We start from the raw sequence: 17,104 nt of genomic DNA on the forward strand, positions 1-17,104 counted from the left end.
TTGAGAACATTGGTAGTTATACTAAAAGTTGACTTAATATTACAAAGTAAATGTGAAACCTGAGTTCTAGCTTGTGAATTTTGTCCTTATTTTATAGATACAAAACTGTAAAATATTGTGACTGTTTGAACAATCCTAAATTTTTTTTTTAAACTTTTTTTTCTTTTATTTATTTATTTATTTATTTTAATTTTTTGACAGGCAGAGTGGACAGTGAGAGAGAGACAGAGAGAAAGGTCTTCCTTTGCCGTTGGTTCACCCTCCAATGGCCGCCGCGGCCGGCGCGCTGCGGCCGGTGCACCGCGCTGATCCGAGCCAGGTGCTTCTCCTTGTCTCCCATGGGGTGCAGGGCCCAAGCACTTGGGCCATCCTCCACTGCACTCCCTGGCCACAGCAGAGAGCTGGCCTGGAAGAGGGGCAACCAGGACAGAATCCGGCGCCCCGACCGGGACTAGAACCTGGTGTGCCGGCGCCGCAAGGCGGAGGATTAGCCTAGTGAGCCGCGGCGCCGGCCCACAATCCTAAATTTTAATTCAGCTAAATCACTCTTTCCTCATTTGTGCATGTAAATTGTACAAGATATATTGCATAATGACATGTCACAAAAAATGTCAGATAATTTATTGCTTTCAAAAAACTCAATGATTAAAATAGTTCAGCAAGACAAATAGGAGACCTTTGAATACTTCATAATTTTTTTATTTTACTGTGCAAATTTGGGCAGCATTGTGGCAGCTGTTATAGCTGAAGTAGTAAGTGATGAAGATTCTAATACTGCTTAAAGACCTTCCCAAGTTTTTTCTTGATTAGAAAAGAAAGATACTGGGCAGTATAGTGTTAACTCTGTAATCAGTGGTAGCTGGTTTATTTACAGAATTAACTGATGTGTTGCGATGGTGTTTAAACTTTAGCTGAGACACATTGAAAACAAATTGGAAGTAGCCCCCACCAGTACAGCTGTGTTTGATTCTGTCATGGATGCCAAGAAGTTTTCTGCAAGTGGTACCCGAAAAATAAGTAGAAAAGGTATGTATAAAGTTAGTTCTAAAGATATATTACATATGAATTTTTCTTTGTTTTGTTTTAATTTAGTTTCTTCTAAAGTCCCTGTGTTTGCCAACAGCTGTATGTCATCAGTCATCAGCGTTTATTTCTCCTTTGGTTATGAAGTGGCTTCATATTCAGTGACTGTAGATGCTGTTTCACCGTCTTTAAACCAGGGACTTTTGTACTGTTACTTCATCTTTGACAATGAGTTTTTGTTTGTTTCTTGGTGATAAGAATTTGATTTTGAGGTTTTGGGATTATGTATGTCTGGTTCATTTTTTTTTTATTTACAGGTATAATATATCTCATTGAAAGTAAAATTCAGTTGACTTAAGAGATGTATTTTTTGTTGGATTTTAAAAATCATAGATGGAATATCTTCCGTACAGATACTGTCATAGATTGACACAGTACAAATATTTTCTTTTTATTTTTTATTTTATTTTTTTATTATTTATTTATTTATTTATTTATTTTTGACAGGCAGAGTGGATAGTGAGAGAGAGAGACAGAGAGAAAGGTCTTCCTTTGCCGTTGGTTCACCCTCCAATGGCCACCGCGGCCGGCTCACTGCACTGATCTGATGGCAGGAGCCAGGTACTTATCCTGGTCTCCCATGGGGTGCAGGGCCCAAGGACTTGAGCCATCCTCCACTGCCCTCCCTGGCCACAGCAGAGAGCTGGCCTGGAAAAGGGGCAACCGGGACAGAATCCGGCGCCCCGACCGGGACTAGAACCTGGTGTGCCAGCGCCGCAAGGTGGAGGATTAGCCTATTGAGCCGCGGCACCGGCCTCTTTTTTTTTTTTTATTTATTTGACAGGTATAGTTATAGGCAGTGAGAGAGAGAGAGACAGAGAGAAAGGTCTTCCTTCCTTGGTTCACTCCCCAAATGGCTGTTACAACTGGCGCTGTGCCGATCTGAAGCCAGGAGCCAGGTGCTTCTTCCTGGTCTCCCATGCGGGTGCAGGAGCCCAAGCACTTGGGCCGTCCTCCACTGTCCTCCCGGGCCACAGCAGAGAGCTGGCCTGGAAGAGGAGCAACCAGGACTAGAACCTGGTGCCCATGTGGGATGCCAGCGCCACAGGTGGAGATTTAACCAAGTGAGCCACGGCGCCGGCCCCAGTACAAATATTTTCTATACAAATCTTTTGTATGTTTGAGGCTTTGGTTGGTTTCCTAATTGGTTTTGCAAAAACCTTTAAGTTAGTATTCTTTACCCAAACTGTGATTTTCTTTTTAACCTGTGAGTTTTTGGATTTTGTCTGGTATTTATGAATTGTGAATTGCAGCCATTGACAAAAGAATTTTATATATAGAATTTATTTTAGACTGTGCAGAATATAATCGTTCTCTATTTATTGAGGTGCTATAATAATTTAATATGAATTTTTTCGCCTGTTTATATAATATCTAAGTGGAAATGCCTCCCATAAATCTGAGTGATTTTGTTAGGCACTACTCAGAGTCAGAGGTGGTTGTGTTTTACGTCATCTGTTCTCACAGATTTCCTTTCCTTTAGATGGTAGATGCCTGGACGATTCCTGGGTTAATGCTCCAACTGCCAAGTCCTCTAAATCACGAAAAGAGAAATCCCGTCGTCCTCTCAGAGCTACCACCCTGGAGAGTAACGTGAAGAAAAACAATCGTGTAGAATTTCGTGACCCTTTGGTTTCCTACAGGTTAGTATTCAAAAAAAGTTTCTTAGGGTTACCCTGTAGTGTTTATAGTAAGATTATAATTAGTTTTTAATGCAAATATTACCTTTTTCATTCTGAATGATATATGGCAAAAATATTTTATGTTATGAAATATAGACTACAGTATACTCTTTTATAGATAAATATTTGGAGGGAAGAAATAGTAGTATTTACCCCAGACAACCAACATTGTAATTTTAAATAGGTTTGCTAGGAACAAATTGTTTAGTCTCTGGAAGTGTGGCTATTTTTTCTTAATATCTCAGATTCAGAATTCTACATAATGAATTTTGTGCAGTTGATTGATGCTTTTGTAGTAGTATGCGTCTACAGTGTCTTTCTTGATGGAGGTATAATGCGGGTTGGGCTGGCATGGAGGCATGGTGGGTTAGCCAGCGCTTGTGATGCTGGCATCCCATCTTGCAGCACTGGTTTGAGTCCCACTTCCAGTCCAGCTTCCACTGGAGCACCACTGAAGGCAGCGGAAGCCACCCTTGTAGGAGAACTGCATGGAATGTCTGGCTCCTGGCTTTGGCCTGCTCCATACCTGGCTGTTGCTAGAATTTGGAGAGTGAACCAGTGGATGCAAAGTCTTTCTCTGTTGCTTTGCCTTTCAAACAAACAAATAAGTTAAATCTTTAAAAGACAAAACAAACAAAAAAAACATGAACTGGTTTATTATTTTGTTGCCAGTGGCTCCTTTTAGCAACTTAGATGTTAAAGACTGATGTGTGAACTTCGATAAATTGTAGTATAAAATGGCTTGCATTTTAACATAGTTTATGATATTTAGTTAATAAAATAATGGAATTTTGTACTTGAGAAACATATTTACTAATGATTAAATATGTTTCCACTCTTAGTATTGGCAAATAGTCATATGAGTAAGTAGTAAACATGAGATCATGTTTCTTCATTTTGTTTGTCAGTATTTTTCATATTTTAAAGTATCGACCAGTAAATCAAGGTGTTTCATGATGATGCTTGGTAAATCTAGGTATATATTTGTACTCTTAAATTTAAGATAAATAATTTAGGCGAGGCAATGGATTATGCAATTTTTAATGTTACATTTGATACAGTTTTGAAATATCTAGGGAAAATATTCAGTTGGTATGCTGAAAATATAAATTTGAAAGTTGTCACTAGTATTGAAGTAATAGAAGTGGTGAAAAAAATACAGAGAGAAAGCCAAGGATTTAATCTAGGTAAAAGTTCACAGCTTAGAAAAGGAGAAATGTCGGGGCCGGCGCTGTGGTGTAGCGGGTAAAGCTGCTGCCTGCAGTGCCGGCATCCCATATGGGTGCCGGTTCGAGACCCAGCTGCTCCACTTCTGATCCAGCTCCCTGCTATGGCCTGGGAAAGCAGTGGGAGATGGCCCAAGTCCTTGGGCTCCTGCACCCACATGGGAGACCTGGAAGAAGCTCCTGCCTCCTGGCTCCAGATCAGCGCAGCTCCGGCCTTTGTGGCCATTTGGGGACTGAACCAGCAGATGGAAGATTTTCTCTCTCTCTCTCTGCTTCTCCCTCTCTCTCTCTCTGTGTAACTATGACTTTAAAGTAAAATAAATCTTTAAAAAAAAAAAAGAAAAGGAGAAATGAGAAAGTTGAACAATTATCACAGTTCAGAATCTCTATACACAGAAATACTGACTTGCCTGGAAGCATAATCCCTAATAGTGTGGAGACTGACTTCCTGACTCTTGTTCATACATACTCTGATACGGTTCTTGCAAGAATACTACTTGATAGTTAAAATTGTGTAGGAATTGTAAAGAAGAGAATATCTGGACCATAGCTGAGAGTGGAATGTCCTTCTCTACTTTTATTATTTAAACTCTTCTATGACTTTCTGTATGAAACATGCCAGATCTGTTTCTACCTCACTCCATTTTCTAGGCCTTGTTAATTAATAATATGTGCTCCCATGATAGCATGTAACCTCTGTTATAGCGTTTTCATGTCCTGTTATATTTGCATTCCATTTCTGCTCCGTACACCAGCCTATGTGAGGGAATAAATCTTGTCTTATTCTCTGAGCATTAGGTTAATACCTAGCACGTACTCAATATTTAGTAAACAGTTTCCTTAACATTTTATTATAAAAAATTCCAGATTTATGGAAAAGTTGAACAATTGTGTAGTGAATACCCATCCACATATTCAAAAAGTATTTGATGTGTGAGGGAATGAACGACTATGTGAAATTAAGTTGGGGCTGGTGCTGTGGCTCAGCAGGTTAACACCCTGGCCTGAGCACTGGCATCCCATATAGGTGCCGGTTCGAGTCCCAGCTGCTCCACTTCCTATCCAACTCTCTGTTGTGGCCTGGGAAACTAGTAGAAGATGGCCTAAGTCATTGGGCCCCTGCACCCGCGTGGGAGACCCGGAAGAAGCTCCTGGCTCCTGGCTTTGGATCGCCGCAGCTCCAGCTGTTGCAGCCAATTGGGGATTGAACCATCGGATGGAAGACCTCTCTCTCTCTCTCTCTCTCTACCTCTACCTCTCCTCTCCTCTCTCTAACTCTGACTTTAAAATAAATAAATAAATCTTAAAAAAAAAAAAGAAAAAGAAATTAAGTTTTGGAGAGGCACAGAAAGAGCTGTCTAAGATGCTCATAATGGGTGGATGTGAGTTGGGCTGAAACCCTGAGCCAGAAGCTCAATCCAGGTCTCTCTGTGGGCGGCAGGGACTCAGTGACTCGAGCCGACACCGGCTGCTGCTTAGACTGCGTGGTAGCAGGGAGCTGGAACTGGGAGTCAGAACTGGGACCCGAGCACAGGCACTCTGATGAGGCACGCGGAGAATCCCAGTTGGCATCCTAACCAGTAGGCCAGGCACCTGCCTCTGTTTATTTGTTGCATAGTTTACTGATTTGGGGGGCAGAATTAGAGACCGAGAGCTCCCGTGTGCTGGTCATTGCCCAAGTGTGTGCCAAGGCTGGGGCTGGGTTTGGCTGGAGCTAGCAGCCAGGAATGCAGTCCAGGTCTCCTGTGTGGATGACAGGAACACAATCACTTGAACTCAGGTACTTTGATATGACAACCTCTAGGCTAAACACTCCCTAAAGATACTAATTTTAGACCTAAATAATTTTGTTTATTTACAAGGCAGAAAGGAAGAAAGAGAGACTTAGAGAGGAGACACAGGTCCCATCCTTTAGTTCAGTCCCCAAATGTCTTCAACAGCCGGCGCTCGGCAAGGCGGAAGTTCAGATCTGGGAAGCCGGCCGAGGTGTTAACTGCTGAAGCCATCACGTACTGCCTCCCAGGGTGTGCATTAGAAGAACGCCGTAATTAGGAGTGAAACTGAAACTCAGGCCCAGGCACTCCGTCTGTGATGCCAGTGTCTCAGTCAGTGATTAACCATTAGGGCGAATGCCCACCTCAGAGCCACAGGGTTTTAACCGTCAGTGGTGGCAGTCTGTCTAGAGGGTGAAAATGACCCCGTGTAGTCTGCTCTCTGGTGGCAGCTGCAGGACTCATTGCTCAGCCCCAGTCCACGCACACAGGATCTCAGGCTCGATGGCAGTCTGACGGGAACTGTAGACTGTCTCCTTGGGGAAATACACAGGCCTTCATGATTCCCATGCTCTCTCACTGCCAAGGATTGTTTGTCTACATTAGCCTCCCTTTTAATAAACCACTTTCCTACAGTAAAGCTTGTTAGAATGCTATGTTAAATAAAAGTTGTATCTGATGGAGACGTTTGCTAGTGTTTTTGTGAACAGATAATGCAAACTTTATAAGTGCTTTGACTTTTTCCAGTCTTTGTTTACTCCTGAGTTTCTTTCTTTTTTTTTTTTTTTAAGATTTATTTATTTATAAGTGAAAGTTACAAAGAGAGAAGGAGAAGGAGAGAGAGAAAGAGAGAGAGGTCTTCTGTCTGCTGGCTCACTCCCCAATTGGCCGCAACAGTCAGAGCTGTACCGATCCGAAGCCAGGATCCAGGAGCTTCTTCCAGGTCTCCCATGCAAGTGCAAGGGCCCAAACACGTGGGCCATCCTCTACTGCTTTCCCAGGCCATTGCAGAGAGCTGGATCTGAAGCGGAGCAGCCGGAACTCAAACCGGTGCACATATGGGATGCCGACACTGCAGACGGTGGCCTTACCCGCTATGCCACAGTGCCGGCCCCTACTTCTGAGTTTCTAGATAATGGTCTCCATGGTTTGAGGCATCCAAAAAAATACTCCATGGTTAAGAGAGGTTTAACTTTACTAACCACATTTATTTGGGAAATATTTATTGTACTTTCTAATTTTATTTCTATCCTCAATCTATTTGTTAATTTGGCACATTATTTAGAAGTTACACATGTAAGATGCCAATATTTGAGAACTTTTTCCCTGTTAGTTAAGATGCTGGGGCTGGCGTTGTGGCACATCAGGTTGAGCCTGCAATACCAACATCCCATATGGGTGCTGAATCACGTTCTGGTTCCTGCACATCTGATCTGGCTCCCTGTTATTGTGTCAGGGAAAGCAGTGGAGGATGGCCCATGTGGTTGGGCCCCTGTATCCATTTGGGAGGCGTGGAAGGAGTCCTAGGCTCCTGACTTCAGCCTGGCCCATTTCCAGCCGTTGGGGCCGCTTGGAGAGTGATCCAGTGGTAACAGACATCAAATAAATACCTAAAGTTGGATTATAATTCTATTTTGGGGGGCAGATATTTGGCCTAATGGTTAAGACACCATATCCCACATTACAGTACTGGGTTAAATTCCTGGTTTTACTCCTGACTCCATCTTCCTACTGGTGCAGACCTGGAGAGACATTGGTAGTGACTAAAGTTAATAGGTTCCTGCTCCCACTTGTAGTACCTGGATTGAGTTTCTGGCTCTTAGCTTTGGCCTTGGTCCAGCCCTGGCCGCTGGGGGCACTGGGGAGTGAACCAGTGAATGAGAACTTTTTCTTTCTATTTGTCTCTCTTTGCCTCTCAAATAAATAAAAAAAGTTTTAAATGTCCCATTTCCTGGAATTCTCAAATCTCTGCACACATATTTTGCTATTCAACTTAATAAAGAGATGTTGAACGTTGGGTCTTAGTATTTTTAATTAGTATTACTATTTTTAATTTACTGGAATTTCTTGTGTTTTTAAGTGTCTCATATAAACTTAAAGTTTCTATTTAGTTTGTATGATTGGTTTCATTTTGACTAGTTTTGTACTCTTATTCACAATTTTTAAAATTATTTACTTCATGATAGAGAGCTCCCATCTGCAGGTCCAGTCCTCAACTGTCTACCATGGTCTCAGGGCTGAATTTGGGGGCCAGGAGCTTAAGCCAGTCTCCTGCGTGGGTGGCAGGAGCCAAAGTACTGAGCCATCACTGCTGCTCCCAGGGACCGTGTTAGCAGGAAGCTGGAGTCAGGAGCCAGAGCTGGGAATCCAAGCACTGCTATGTAGGATATGGGCATCCAGATTGGAGTCTTAATGGCTGGGCCCAATGTCTAACCCCAAAATAATGGTTTGACATATGTATACATTGTAGAATTGCTAAGTGAAGCTATTTAAGATATGAGTTACCTCACATGCTTATCATTGTTTTATGGTGAGAGTATTTCAAATGTACTACTTTAGCAGTATTCAATTAAATAGTATATTGTTATTAACTGTGGTAACAAAGCTTATTTTTTATTATAGGGAAATCCATGGTGCACCTTCCAGTTTAAGTCCCAGCTATCTGGACTCAAAACCTGTATATTGTGTAGATGTTAATGAAGAAAAGGCTGAGAGTGGGAACCGGATGCTAAGCAGTCGAGAAGAACAGAATATGCATTGCTGTGATTTTGACAGCTCTCAATCCTTCGTTACGAATGATACAGTTGTTAGGTTTTTAAATGATCGACCTGCAATTGATGCATTACAAAGTTCTGAATGTTTGATTAAGATGGGACCTCCTCTGAGAATTGAAGAAGAAATGCCCAACAGAGCAAAACTAAACGAGAACAATTTGAAGCCTTCCATGAATAACATGGGCCAAGATATTGATCCAAAAGTGTTAAGGCTGACTGACTCTTCTCCATCCTCTGCTAGTACTTCCAGTTCCCAAAGATTAGACATTTTAAAGAGGCGGCAACATGACATCAAACTGGAAAAACTCAAGGAGCGGATTAGGAAGCAGTGGGAACATTCAGAAGAAATAAACGGCCGGGGCCAGAATCTGGGTCATATTGACCATCCGGTAATGGTTGTCAGTGTTGATAACTCAGTGACAGCAAAGGTCAGGAAAGTGGCAACAGCACCACCTGCTCCCACGTACAAAGGTTGGTGATCAGGCTTTGTACCCTTCTCTCTCCTCCTGCCTCCTTGCTTCCCTTTCTCCCTAGGATGTGTTTGCTTAGAGAAGATCGTCTTTAGAACAGAATTTAATTTCTCAGATCAGCTGCCTAAGAAATTACTTCAAGATACATGTTAAGAAATACATACAGATTCCTAGATCTTACATTGGACCTAAATCAGAATTTCTGGAGTTAAAGTCCAGAATTAGATTTTTAACAAATATTTACTTATTTATTTATTTGAAGGAGCAGCAGAAAGGGAGAGATAGAGACAGAGAGGCAGGAGTGAGGGATGTCTTCCATCTACTGGTTCACTCCCCAAATGACTAATGGCTATACCAGCCGGGCTGGACCAGGCCGAAGACAGGAGCCAGGAGCTTCTTCCAAGTCTCCCCTGGGGGTGCAGGGACCCAAGTAAGGGCTCCACTGCCTTCGCTAGGGCCAGGGCAAAACCAGGAGCCAGGAACTCTATCCTAGTCTCCCACATGGGTGGCTGGAGCCCAATTACTTGGGCCATCTTCTGCTGCCTTCCCAAGCACATTAGCAGGAAACTGGAAGTAGAAGTGGAAGATGGTCGAGGTCCTTGGGCCCCTGCACCCGCATGGGAGCCCTGGAAGAAGCTCCTGGCTCCTGGCTTCAGATTGGCACAGCTCTGGCCGTTGTAGCCAATTGGGGAATGAACCAGTGGGTGGAAGACCTCTCTCTCTCTCTCTCTCTCTCTCTCTCTCTCTCTCTCTCTCTCTCTGCCTCTCCTTCTCTTTCTGTGTAACTCTTTGAAATAAAGAAATAATCGTTTAAAAAAATGCACAAAACATAATGTGGTACCCCATAGAGGAAGGGAGAACAACCTCTTAGCCCCCTTTAGCCATGTTGCACCTTTTTCATGGCTGCCACCCAGCTTCTGTCATGTGGGCACACAGAGAAAGGCTACTAACTTGGCATGTGTACAGACTGGGTGTGCCAGTGGCAGGTTTCCCATGGTGCCCTGCTTGAGACCAAGACTTACATGCATCACTTATTGTGTTTCTGCTTCTTCTCTGCTCTGTGATACAAACATATTGCAAATCCCAAAAATACCTGAGATACCCTACTGAGAAACAGTGATACGAGAAAGAAGCGTTTATGTTTATCTGACCTGAAACGGATAACAACACAGAAAGTCAGGCTGCGGAGCAGCTGGACAGACAGTGGTGCGTGAAACGTCTCACAGAGTGTGGTGGCAGAATGACCACCATCCAAGAAGTGGAGAAACAGGACGAATGAGCTACTGAATCTCTCTGCTGCGAGTGATGAACAGAAGTTACTGAAAAATAGAAATACACTGCGTGAAGATCAAAGTGACGATCTCGATTGTATATTCAGAGTGGCTCCATCAGTGTCGCAGTGAAACATGCCATTACTGATCATGAAACAAGGGAAGTTATATCATGAGGAACTGAAAATTGGAAGGAATTGTGAATATTCAGCAGGTTGATCACAGACATTTAAGACAAGACACAACATCCTTAAAGCTTTATGGTGATGAAGCACCTGCTGATCATGAAGCAGCAGAGAACTTTGTTGACAAGTTTGCCAGAATCATTGCTGATGAGAATCTGACACAGAACAACTCTACAGTGCTGAGGAAGCATCACTGTTTTGGAGTTCTTGTTCCCAGAGAAACAGTGACTACAGCTGATGAGGCAGCTCCTACAGGAATTAAGAACACCAGGACAGGATAACTGTGCTAGGATGCGCGAACTCAACAAGCGTGTGTAAGGGTAAACTTGCTGCGACAGGCATGAGTGTGTGTACTCGCTGCTTTAGAGGAGGGAATTCTTTCTTTGTTTTTTGAATAGAGTGAATTTCTTGCCCGTTTTTCTAATAAAAAGGCATAAATTATCAGGGACATCTTTTCTGATTAGTTTCACATTTTGTACTAGTGGCGCTTGTGCTTATACCAGGGAAGCTGGACTGGACAATGGTTGCAAGGTTTTGTTGTAACTTGGCCGGCGCCGCGGCTCACTAGGCTAATCCTCCGCCTTGCGCCGCCGGCACACCAGGTTCTAGTCCCGGTCGGGGCACCGGATTCTGTCCCGGTTGCCCCTCTTCCAGGCCAGCTCTCTGCTGTGGCCAGGGAGTGCAGTGGAGGATGGCCCAAGTGGTTGGGCCCTGCACCCCATGGGAGACCAGGAGAAGCACCTGGCTCCTGCCATCGGATCAGCGTGGTGCGCAGGCTGCAGCGCGCCAGCCGTGGTGGCCATTGGAGGGTGAACCAACGGCAAAAGGAAGACCTTTCTCTCCGTCTCTCTCTCACTGTCCACTCTGCCTGTCAAAAAAAAAAAAAAAAAAGATTTTGTTATAACTTGATAACTGTTCTGATCTGCCTCCAGCTGAAATTCTCTCTCTCTCTCTCTCTCTTTTTTTTTTTTTTTTTTTTTTTTTTTTTGGACAGGCAGAGTTAGAGAGAGAGAAAGGTCTTCCTTCTGTTGGTTCACCCCCTTAATGGCCGCTACAGCTGGCGTGCTGTGCCAATCCAAAGCCAGGAGCCAGGTGCTTCCTCCTGGTCTCCCATGGGGTGCAGGACCCAAGCACTTGGGCCATCCTCCACTGCCTTCTCGGGCCACAGCAGAGATCTGGACTGGAAGAGGAGCAACCGGGACAGAACCGGTGCCCCGACCAGGACTAGAACCCAGGGTGCCGGCACTGCAGGTGGAAGATTAGCCTAGTGAGCCATGGCGCTGGCCCAGCTGAAATTTTTAGCAAAATAAAGTTTATGCCATGTATTTTCCCCTAAATGTGTCTTCACTAATTTAGCCATATGGCCAGGGTATCCTAGGTCAGGGGTAAGGAATGTCCCTCCTGCCTGCTGTGTAAGCCCCACAAAATCATTTAATCTGGCCCTGCCAAGGAAAGCACAGGGAGGACCTGAAATTCAGTCAGTCTATAGCAGGTGAATTTTTAAGTTGATAATTTTGATAGCCCGTGAATGTTATAAATATCCAAATTTCCCTGGGCAGAAAAGTTTCCCCACCAATGCCTTATGTCAATGAAGAGTAAATATAAAAAAAATTATAAATTATTATTTATTTGAAAAGCAGAGTGATAGAAAAGGGAGACAGAATGAGAGAGCGAGAGCAGCGCTTCCATTGCTGGCTCACTCAGCGAGAGCAGCACTTGCATTGCTGGCTCACTCCTCGGATGGCTTCAACAGCCAGGGCTGGGCCAACTGAAGCCAGGAGCCAGAAATGCCTTGAGTCACCCACATGTGTGGCGGGGGCTCCGGCACCTACTGAGCCTTTACTGGCTGCCTCGGACTATTGGCTGGAGCCTGGATAGGAAGTGGAATGGCCAGCCTCCACCAGGATCTCTAATATGGGATGCAAGTATCCCAAGCGGAGACTTAACCCACAACACCACAGTACCTATCCCCCTCCCCACTCCTTGAAGTTTTTTTAAGATTTGCTTGAAAGGCAGAGTTACAATGAAAGGGAGAGAGAGAGATCTTCCTCATTTGGCCTCAATGGCCAGGGCTGGGCCAGGCTGAAGCCAGGAGATGCATCTGGGTCTTCATGTAGGTGCAGGTACCCAAAGACCTGGGCCATCTTCTGCTGCTTTTCCAGGCACATTTTTTTTTTTAAAGATTTTTTATTTATTTGTTTGACAGGTAGAGTTACAGCGAGAGAGAGACAGAGAGAAAGGTCTTCCTTCTGTTGGTTCACCCCCCAAATGGCTGCTATGGCCAGCACTCTGCGCCAATCCTTAGCCAGGAGCCATGTGCTTCCTTCTGGTCTCCCATGCGGGTGCAGGGCCCAAAGACTTGGGCCATCCTCCACTGCCTTTCCGGGCCACAGCAGAGAGCTGGACTGGAAGAGGAGCAGCCAGGACTAGAACCCGGTGCCCATATGGGATACCGGTGCTGCAGGCAGAGGATTAACCAAGTGAGCCACGGCGCCGGGCCCTCCCAGGCACATTTAGCAGGGAGCTGGATGGGAAGTGGAGCAGATGGGACCTGCACCAGCACCCATATGGGATACCAGTACTACAGACTATAAATATACACAAAGTTTGTTTATGCATGGGATTTCTAAAAATATTGTATAAAATTACTTTTAGGCTATGTATATAAAATATATAGGAAGCATAAGTGAGATTTTGTATTTAGACTAGAATGTCCTCCCCTGAATATTTCATTAGGTACATTAAAATATTCCAGAATCTGAAGTAATTCTGGTTCCTGACATTTTTGATAAGGGATACTCAACATGTAGTGCCTTTTATCTAACACCTCTAAAGTGCTTTTGCCAATTTTTGACTCTAGCCTATTTATACTAATCCTTTTTTTTTTTTTTTAAGATTTATTTATTTATTTGAAAGAGTTACAGAGAGACACAGATCCTCTATTCACTTGTTCACTCCCCAATAGCTACAATGGCTGGAGCTGGGACAATCTGAAGCCAGGAGCCAGGAGCTTCATCTGGGTCTCCCACATGTGTTTAGGGGCCCAAGCACTTGGGCCATCTTCCGCTGCTTTCCCAGGCACATTAGCAGGGAACCGGATCAGAAGTGGAACAGCATGGACTTGAACTGGTACCCATATGGGATGCTGGCACTGCAGATGGCAGCTTACCCTGCTTTTTCTGTGCCACAGCACTGGCCCCTAAACTGATAGAATTCTACAAATATTGGTTGCCTTTATTTTTTTATAAATTGAGCCCATCTTAAAATAGAAATCTTTATAATATTTTGGTTATTGTCCATATTCAAATTTTTGAAAATTTTCAAAATATCAATTAAAGTTCAGTATATTTTTCTGAAAAGTAGTGATTAAATTTAAAGTGTACAATCAGAATGGAAATTCCTGGGAAATAGCACATATTTAATGTTTCTTGAGATATTGAACAAGTATATTTTAAAGACCTATTTTTAACACTTGGGGTACATTTTGCCCATATAGACAACAGCCTATCCATTTGTTCAGCCTTAGGCAAAAACAGACAGATGGTGGTAATTAATGTCTGTGTTTAAGATAAGAAGAAGGAATAGTGTTGTCTCTTAACCTTGAGAAGGGTAATTTGTCATTGAAATCTGTAATTTATGATTGGCATTCATTTATTACTTAATTTTGGTGCTCTTCCATTTCTAGTCTTTTTGAATAACTGTATATAATGCTTTAATCTCACTGAATCCAAACAATATATGTCAACCATTTTGTAGCTGTGCATTCCTCTCTTAAAAGCTTGTAAACATGTTCAACATCACTGGATATTAGGGCAGTGCGAAAAACACAATGAGCTGCTGCTTTATTGGTTTGACTTTAATAAGGAAAGTTAGACAACAATCATTATTGGTGGGGATGTGAACAGATTGGAGCCTTGATACCTGGCTGGTGCGAATGTAAATGCTACAGCTGCTTTTGAGGACAGCTTGGCAGCATTTCAAAAGATTAAACATAGACTTACCATGACTAAACAGTTCTACATCTAGATGCAAAACCCAAGGGAATTGAAAACATGGCTGCACAAAAACCTGCACAAGAATGTTCATGGCAGATTTATTAATAATATCCAAAAAATAGAAACAGTCCAAGTGTCCATCAGATGATGAGCGGTAAACAAAATGTTGATATGTCCACACAATGGAATATTACTAGGCAGGCAATAAAATGGAATAAAATCTTGACACATGTTACATGATGATTGAACTCTGAAAATATTATGCTGAGTGAAATAAGCCAGATGCAAAAGCCTACATGCTGTATGATTCCATTTCTATGATGTGTTCAGAATAGGCAAGTCCGTAAAGATAGAAAGTCGATCAGTAGTTGACAGGGATGTATGGGGTCATGTGGGTTGTGACCACTAATAGCCACAGGGGTTTTTTTTCAGGATGATGAAAAGTTCTGGGATTAGTAATGATGATAACTGTACAACTGTGAATATGATGGAAACTGCTAAGTTTTACGTTTTGAAAGAATATCTTTTTTGTTATTTTAATTATATTTCATAAAAACAATCAAATCTTTAAAAAGCAACTTTGGTAAGAATGTTCTGTGTTGTTGATATATATTAGGTTTCAACCCTTCAGAGACCAGGATTCGAACACCTGATGGGAAAGTGTGGCAGGAGGCTGAGTTTCAAAACATGAGTAGAGAACTGTATCGAGACTTAGCACTTCACTTTGCAGGTGAGAGTGGAGCTTTTTTATGTTTTGAATATTTTATCATGCATGCCATTTAATTTAACGATATTTAAACATGAAATTGTCACCGAACTAAAGGTGCTTGCCTGCTCTAACTGCATTGTATACTAAAGTAGTAATGGTTTGAATTCCAAGCCTTTCTTAGCTTCTGGGTTCTGCTCCAGGGTTAAAATTAGCTGTGCGACTAATGAGACAGATCCAGGCTATTTTTAAACTGAGAGTGTCTGGACTGCCTCATTTGAAGGAAACATAGCAAGTCTAGCTAGAGTTTACTTGAGTCAGCCTTTGAGATCTTTGAAGTGGTCAGTGATTTGACAGGCAGCAGGTAAGATAATCACATTAGGGCAAGATGCAGGAAGAAGAGGGTTATAGGAAGGGAACAGTGTTAGAGAATTGAAAGTGGGAGGAACCTGTGGGAGATTGGAAGGGAAATCAGAAGAAACCATGTTAGTACTTAGTGAACACCTGGCCTGATAGGCGAGATGAAGTGGAGGTTCAAAGAGCAACATTCCCAAGGTTGGAAGCCAAGATTCAAAACCAATTCTGATTCTAAAGATTGAGGCCTTCCTAGTAAGGCTCATGGAGATTTTACTAATGGGTTTTTGTGGCATTAAGTATCCAGTCCAGTTTTCATGTTGTTTCTGTTAAAGTACTCTATTCAGAAAGTTTTTTCTCCCATGGGGAGGAAGTATAATGTAACTAAGAGCAAAGATTGTGCCAGGTGTTATGGCACAGGGGGCCAAACCACCATTTGGGATGCCCACGTCCCATGTCCAACTGCCTGGTTTGAGTCCCTGCTGCTCCGCTTCTGATCTAGCTTCCTGCTAATGTGCCTGGGCCAAAATGGATACTTGGGTCCCTGCCACCCACGTGGGAGACCTGGACGGAGTGCCTGGCTCCTGGCTTTGATCTGTCATAGCCCTGGCTGTTTTGTGCATTTAGGGAGTGTACTACTAGATGGGGGATCTCTCCCTCTTTTTGTGTCATGCTGCCTTTTAAATAAGTAAGTTTTTTTAAAAAACTGAAAGATTTGGAATTGGTTTCTAAGGATCAAATTCTTGGTACTTGCTGTGTATATTAGCTATGTTACATAACTTTTTAAAAAATGTTCTTGTCTGTAAAATAGGGATAATAACAATATACAGGGTGTTTCATTCACAAAGTTCATAGAAAATGAACTGAAAAAAATTTGAAATCCACATCTAGTTTTCATTATACACATTTCTTGTGAAGTTTTCTTTTTTAAAAGATTTATTTTATTTGAAAGGTGGAATGATAGAAGGAGACAGAGTGAGGTCTTCCATCCACTGTTTTACTCCCCACATGGCCACAACCATCTGGGCTGGGTCAGGCCGTACTCAGGAGCCAGGAACCCATCCAGGTCTCCCACGTGGATGGCAGGAGTTCACACACTTGGGCCATCTTCTGCTGCTTAACTAGTCACATTAGCAGGGAGCTGGATTGGAAACAGAGCAGCTGGAACCTGATCCTGTGCTCTGCTCCGCAATACTGGCATTGCAAGCAGAGGCTTAATCCACTGCACCACAGCGCCAACTCTTCCTCCCTCCCTCCCTCTTTTTTTTTTTTTTTTTTTTTTTTTTTTTAAGATCCCCTCACCTCCTTATTTTAAAGGCAGAATTAGAGAGGAGAGATAGGGAGAGAAACGAGAACATTGGCCATGCTGAACCCTGGAGCTTCTTCCAGGTCTCCCAAGTGGGTGGCAGGGGTTCAAGTACTTGGAATATCTTCCGCTGCTTTCCCAGGCATGTTAGCAGGGAGCTAGATCGGAAGTAGAGCAGCCAGGTCTCAAACTGGTGCCTGTATGGGATGTTGACATCCCAGGCAGAGGTTTAACCTGCTACACCACAAGGCTGGCCCCACCAACCCTTTCTTGTGAATTT

The 17,104-nt window shown here is 43.1% G+C and overlaps 1 protein-coding gene across 5 annotated transcripts in view; it reads left to right on the top strand.

The window, feature by feature from the left end:
* CEP350 (centrosomal protein 350) overlaps window positions 1–17,104 on the top strand; it is a 158,947-nt gene that overhangs the window by 25,459 nt on the left and 116,384 nt on the right. For all 5 annotated transcript variants that reach the window (XM_008263851.4, XM_051858261.2, XM_008263850.4 and 2 more), the window contains 4 exons: window positions 912–1,026; window positions 2,567–2,726; window positions 8,386–9,008; window positions 15,075–15,188. In XM_008263851.4, the coding sequence (XP_008262073.3) occupies window positions 912–1,026; window positions 2,567–2,726; window positions 8,386–9,008; window positions 15,075–15,188 (1,012 nt within the window). The remainder of the gene's footprint in view (window positions 1–911; window positions 1,027–2,566; window positions 2,727–8,385; window positions 9,009–15,074; window positions 15,189–17,104) is intronic.

Source organism: Oryctolagus cuniculus, chromosome 7 (assembly GCF_964237555.1).
Source record: "Oryctolagus cuniculus chromosome 7, mOryCun1.1, whole genome shotgun sequence".
NCBI classification, from domain to species: Eukaryota; Metazoa; Chordata; class Mammalia; order Lagomorpha; family Leporidae; genus Oryctolagus; species Oryctolagus cuniculus.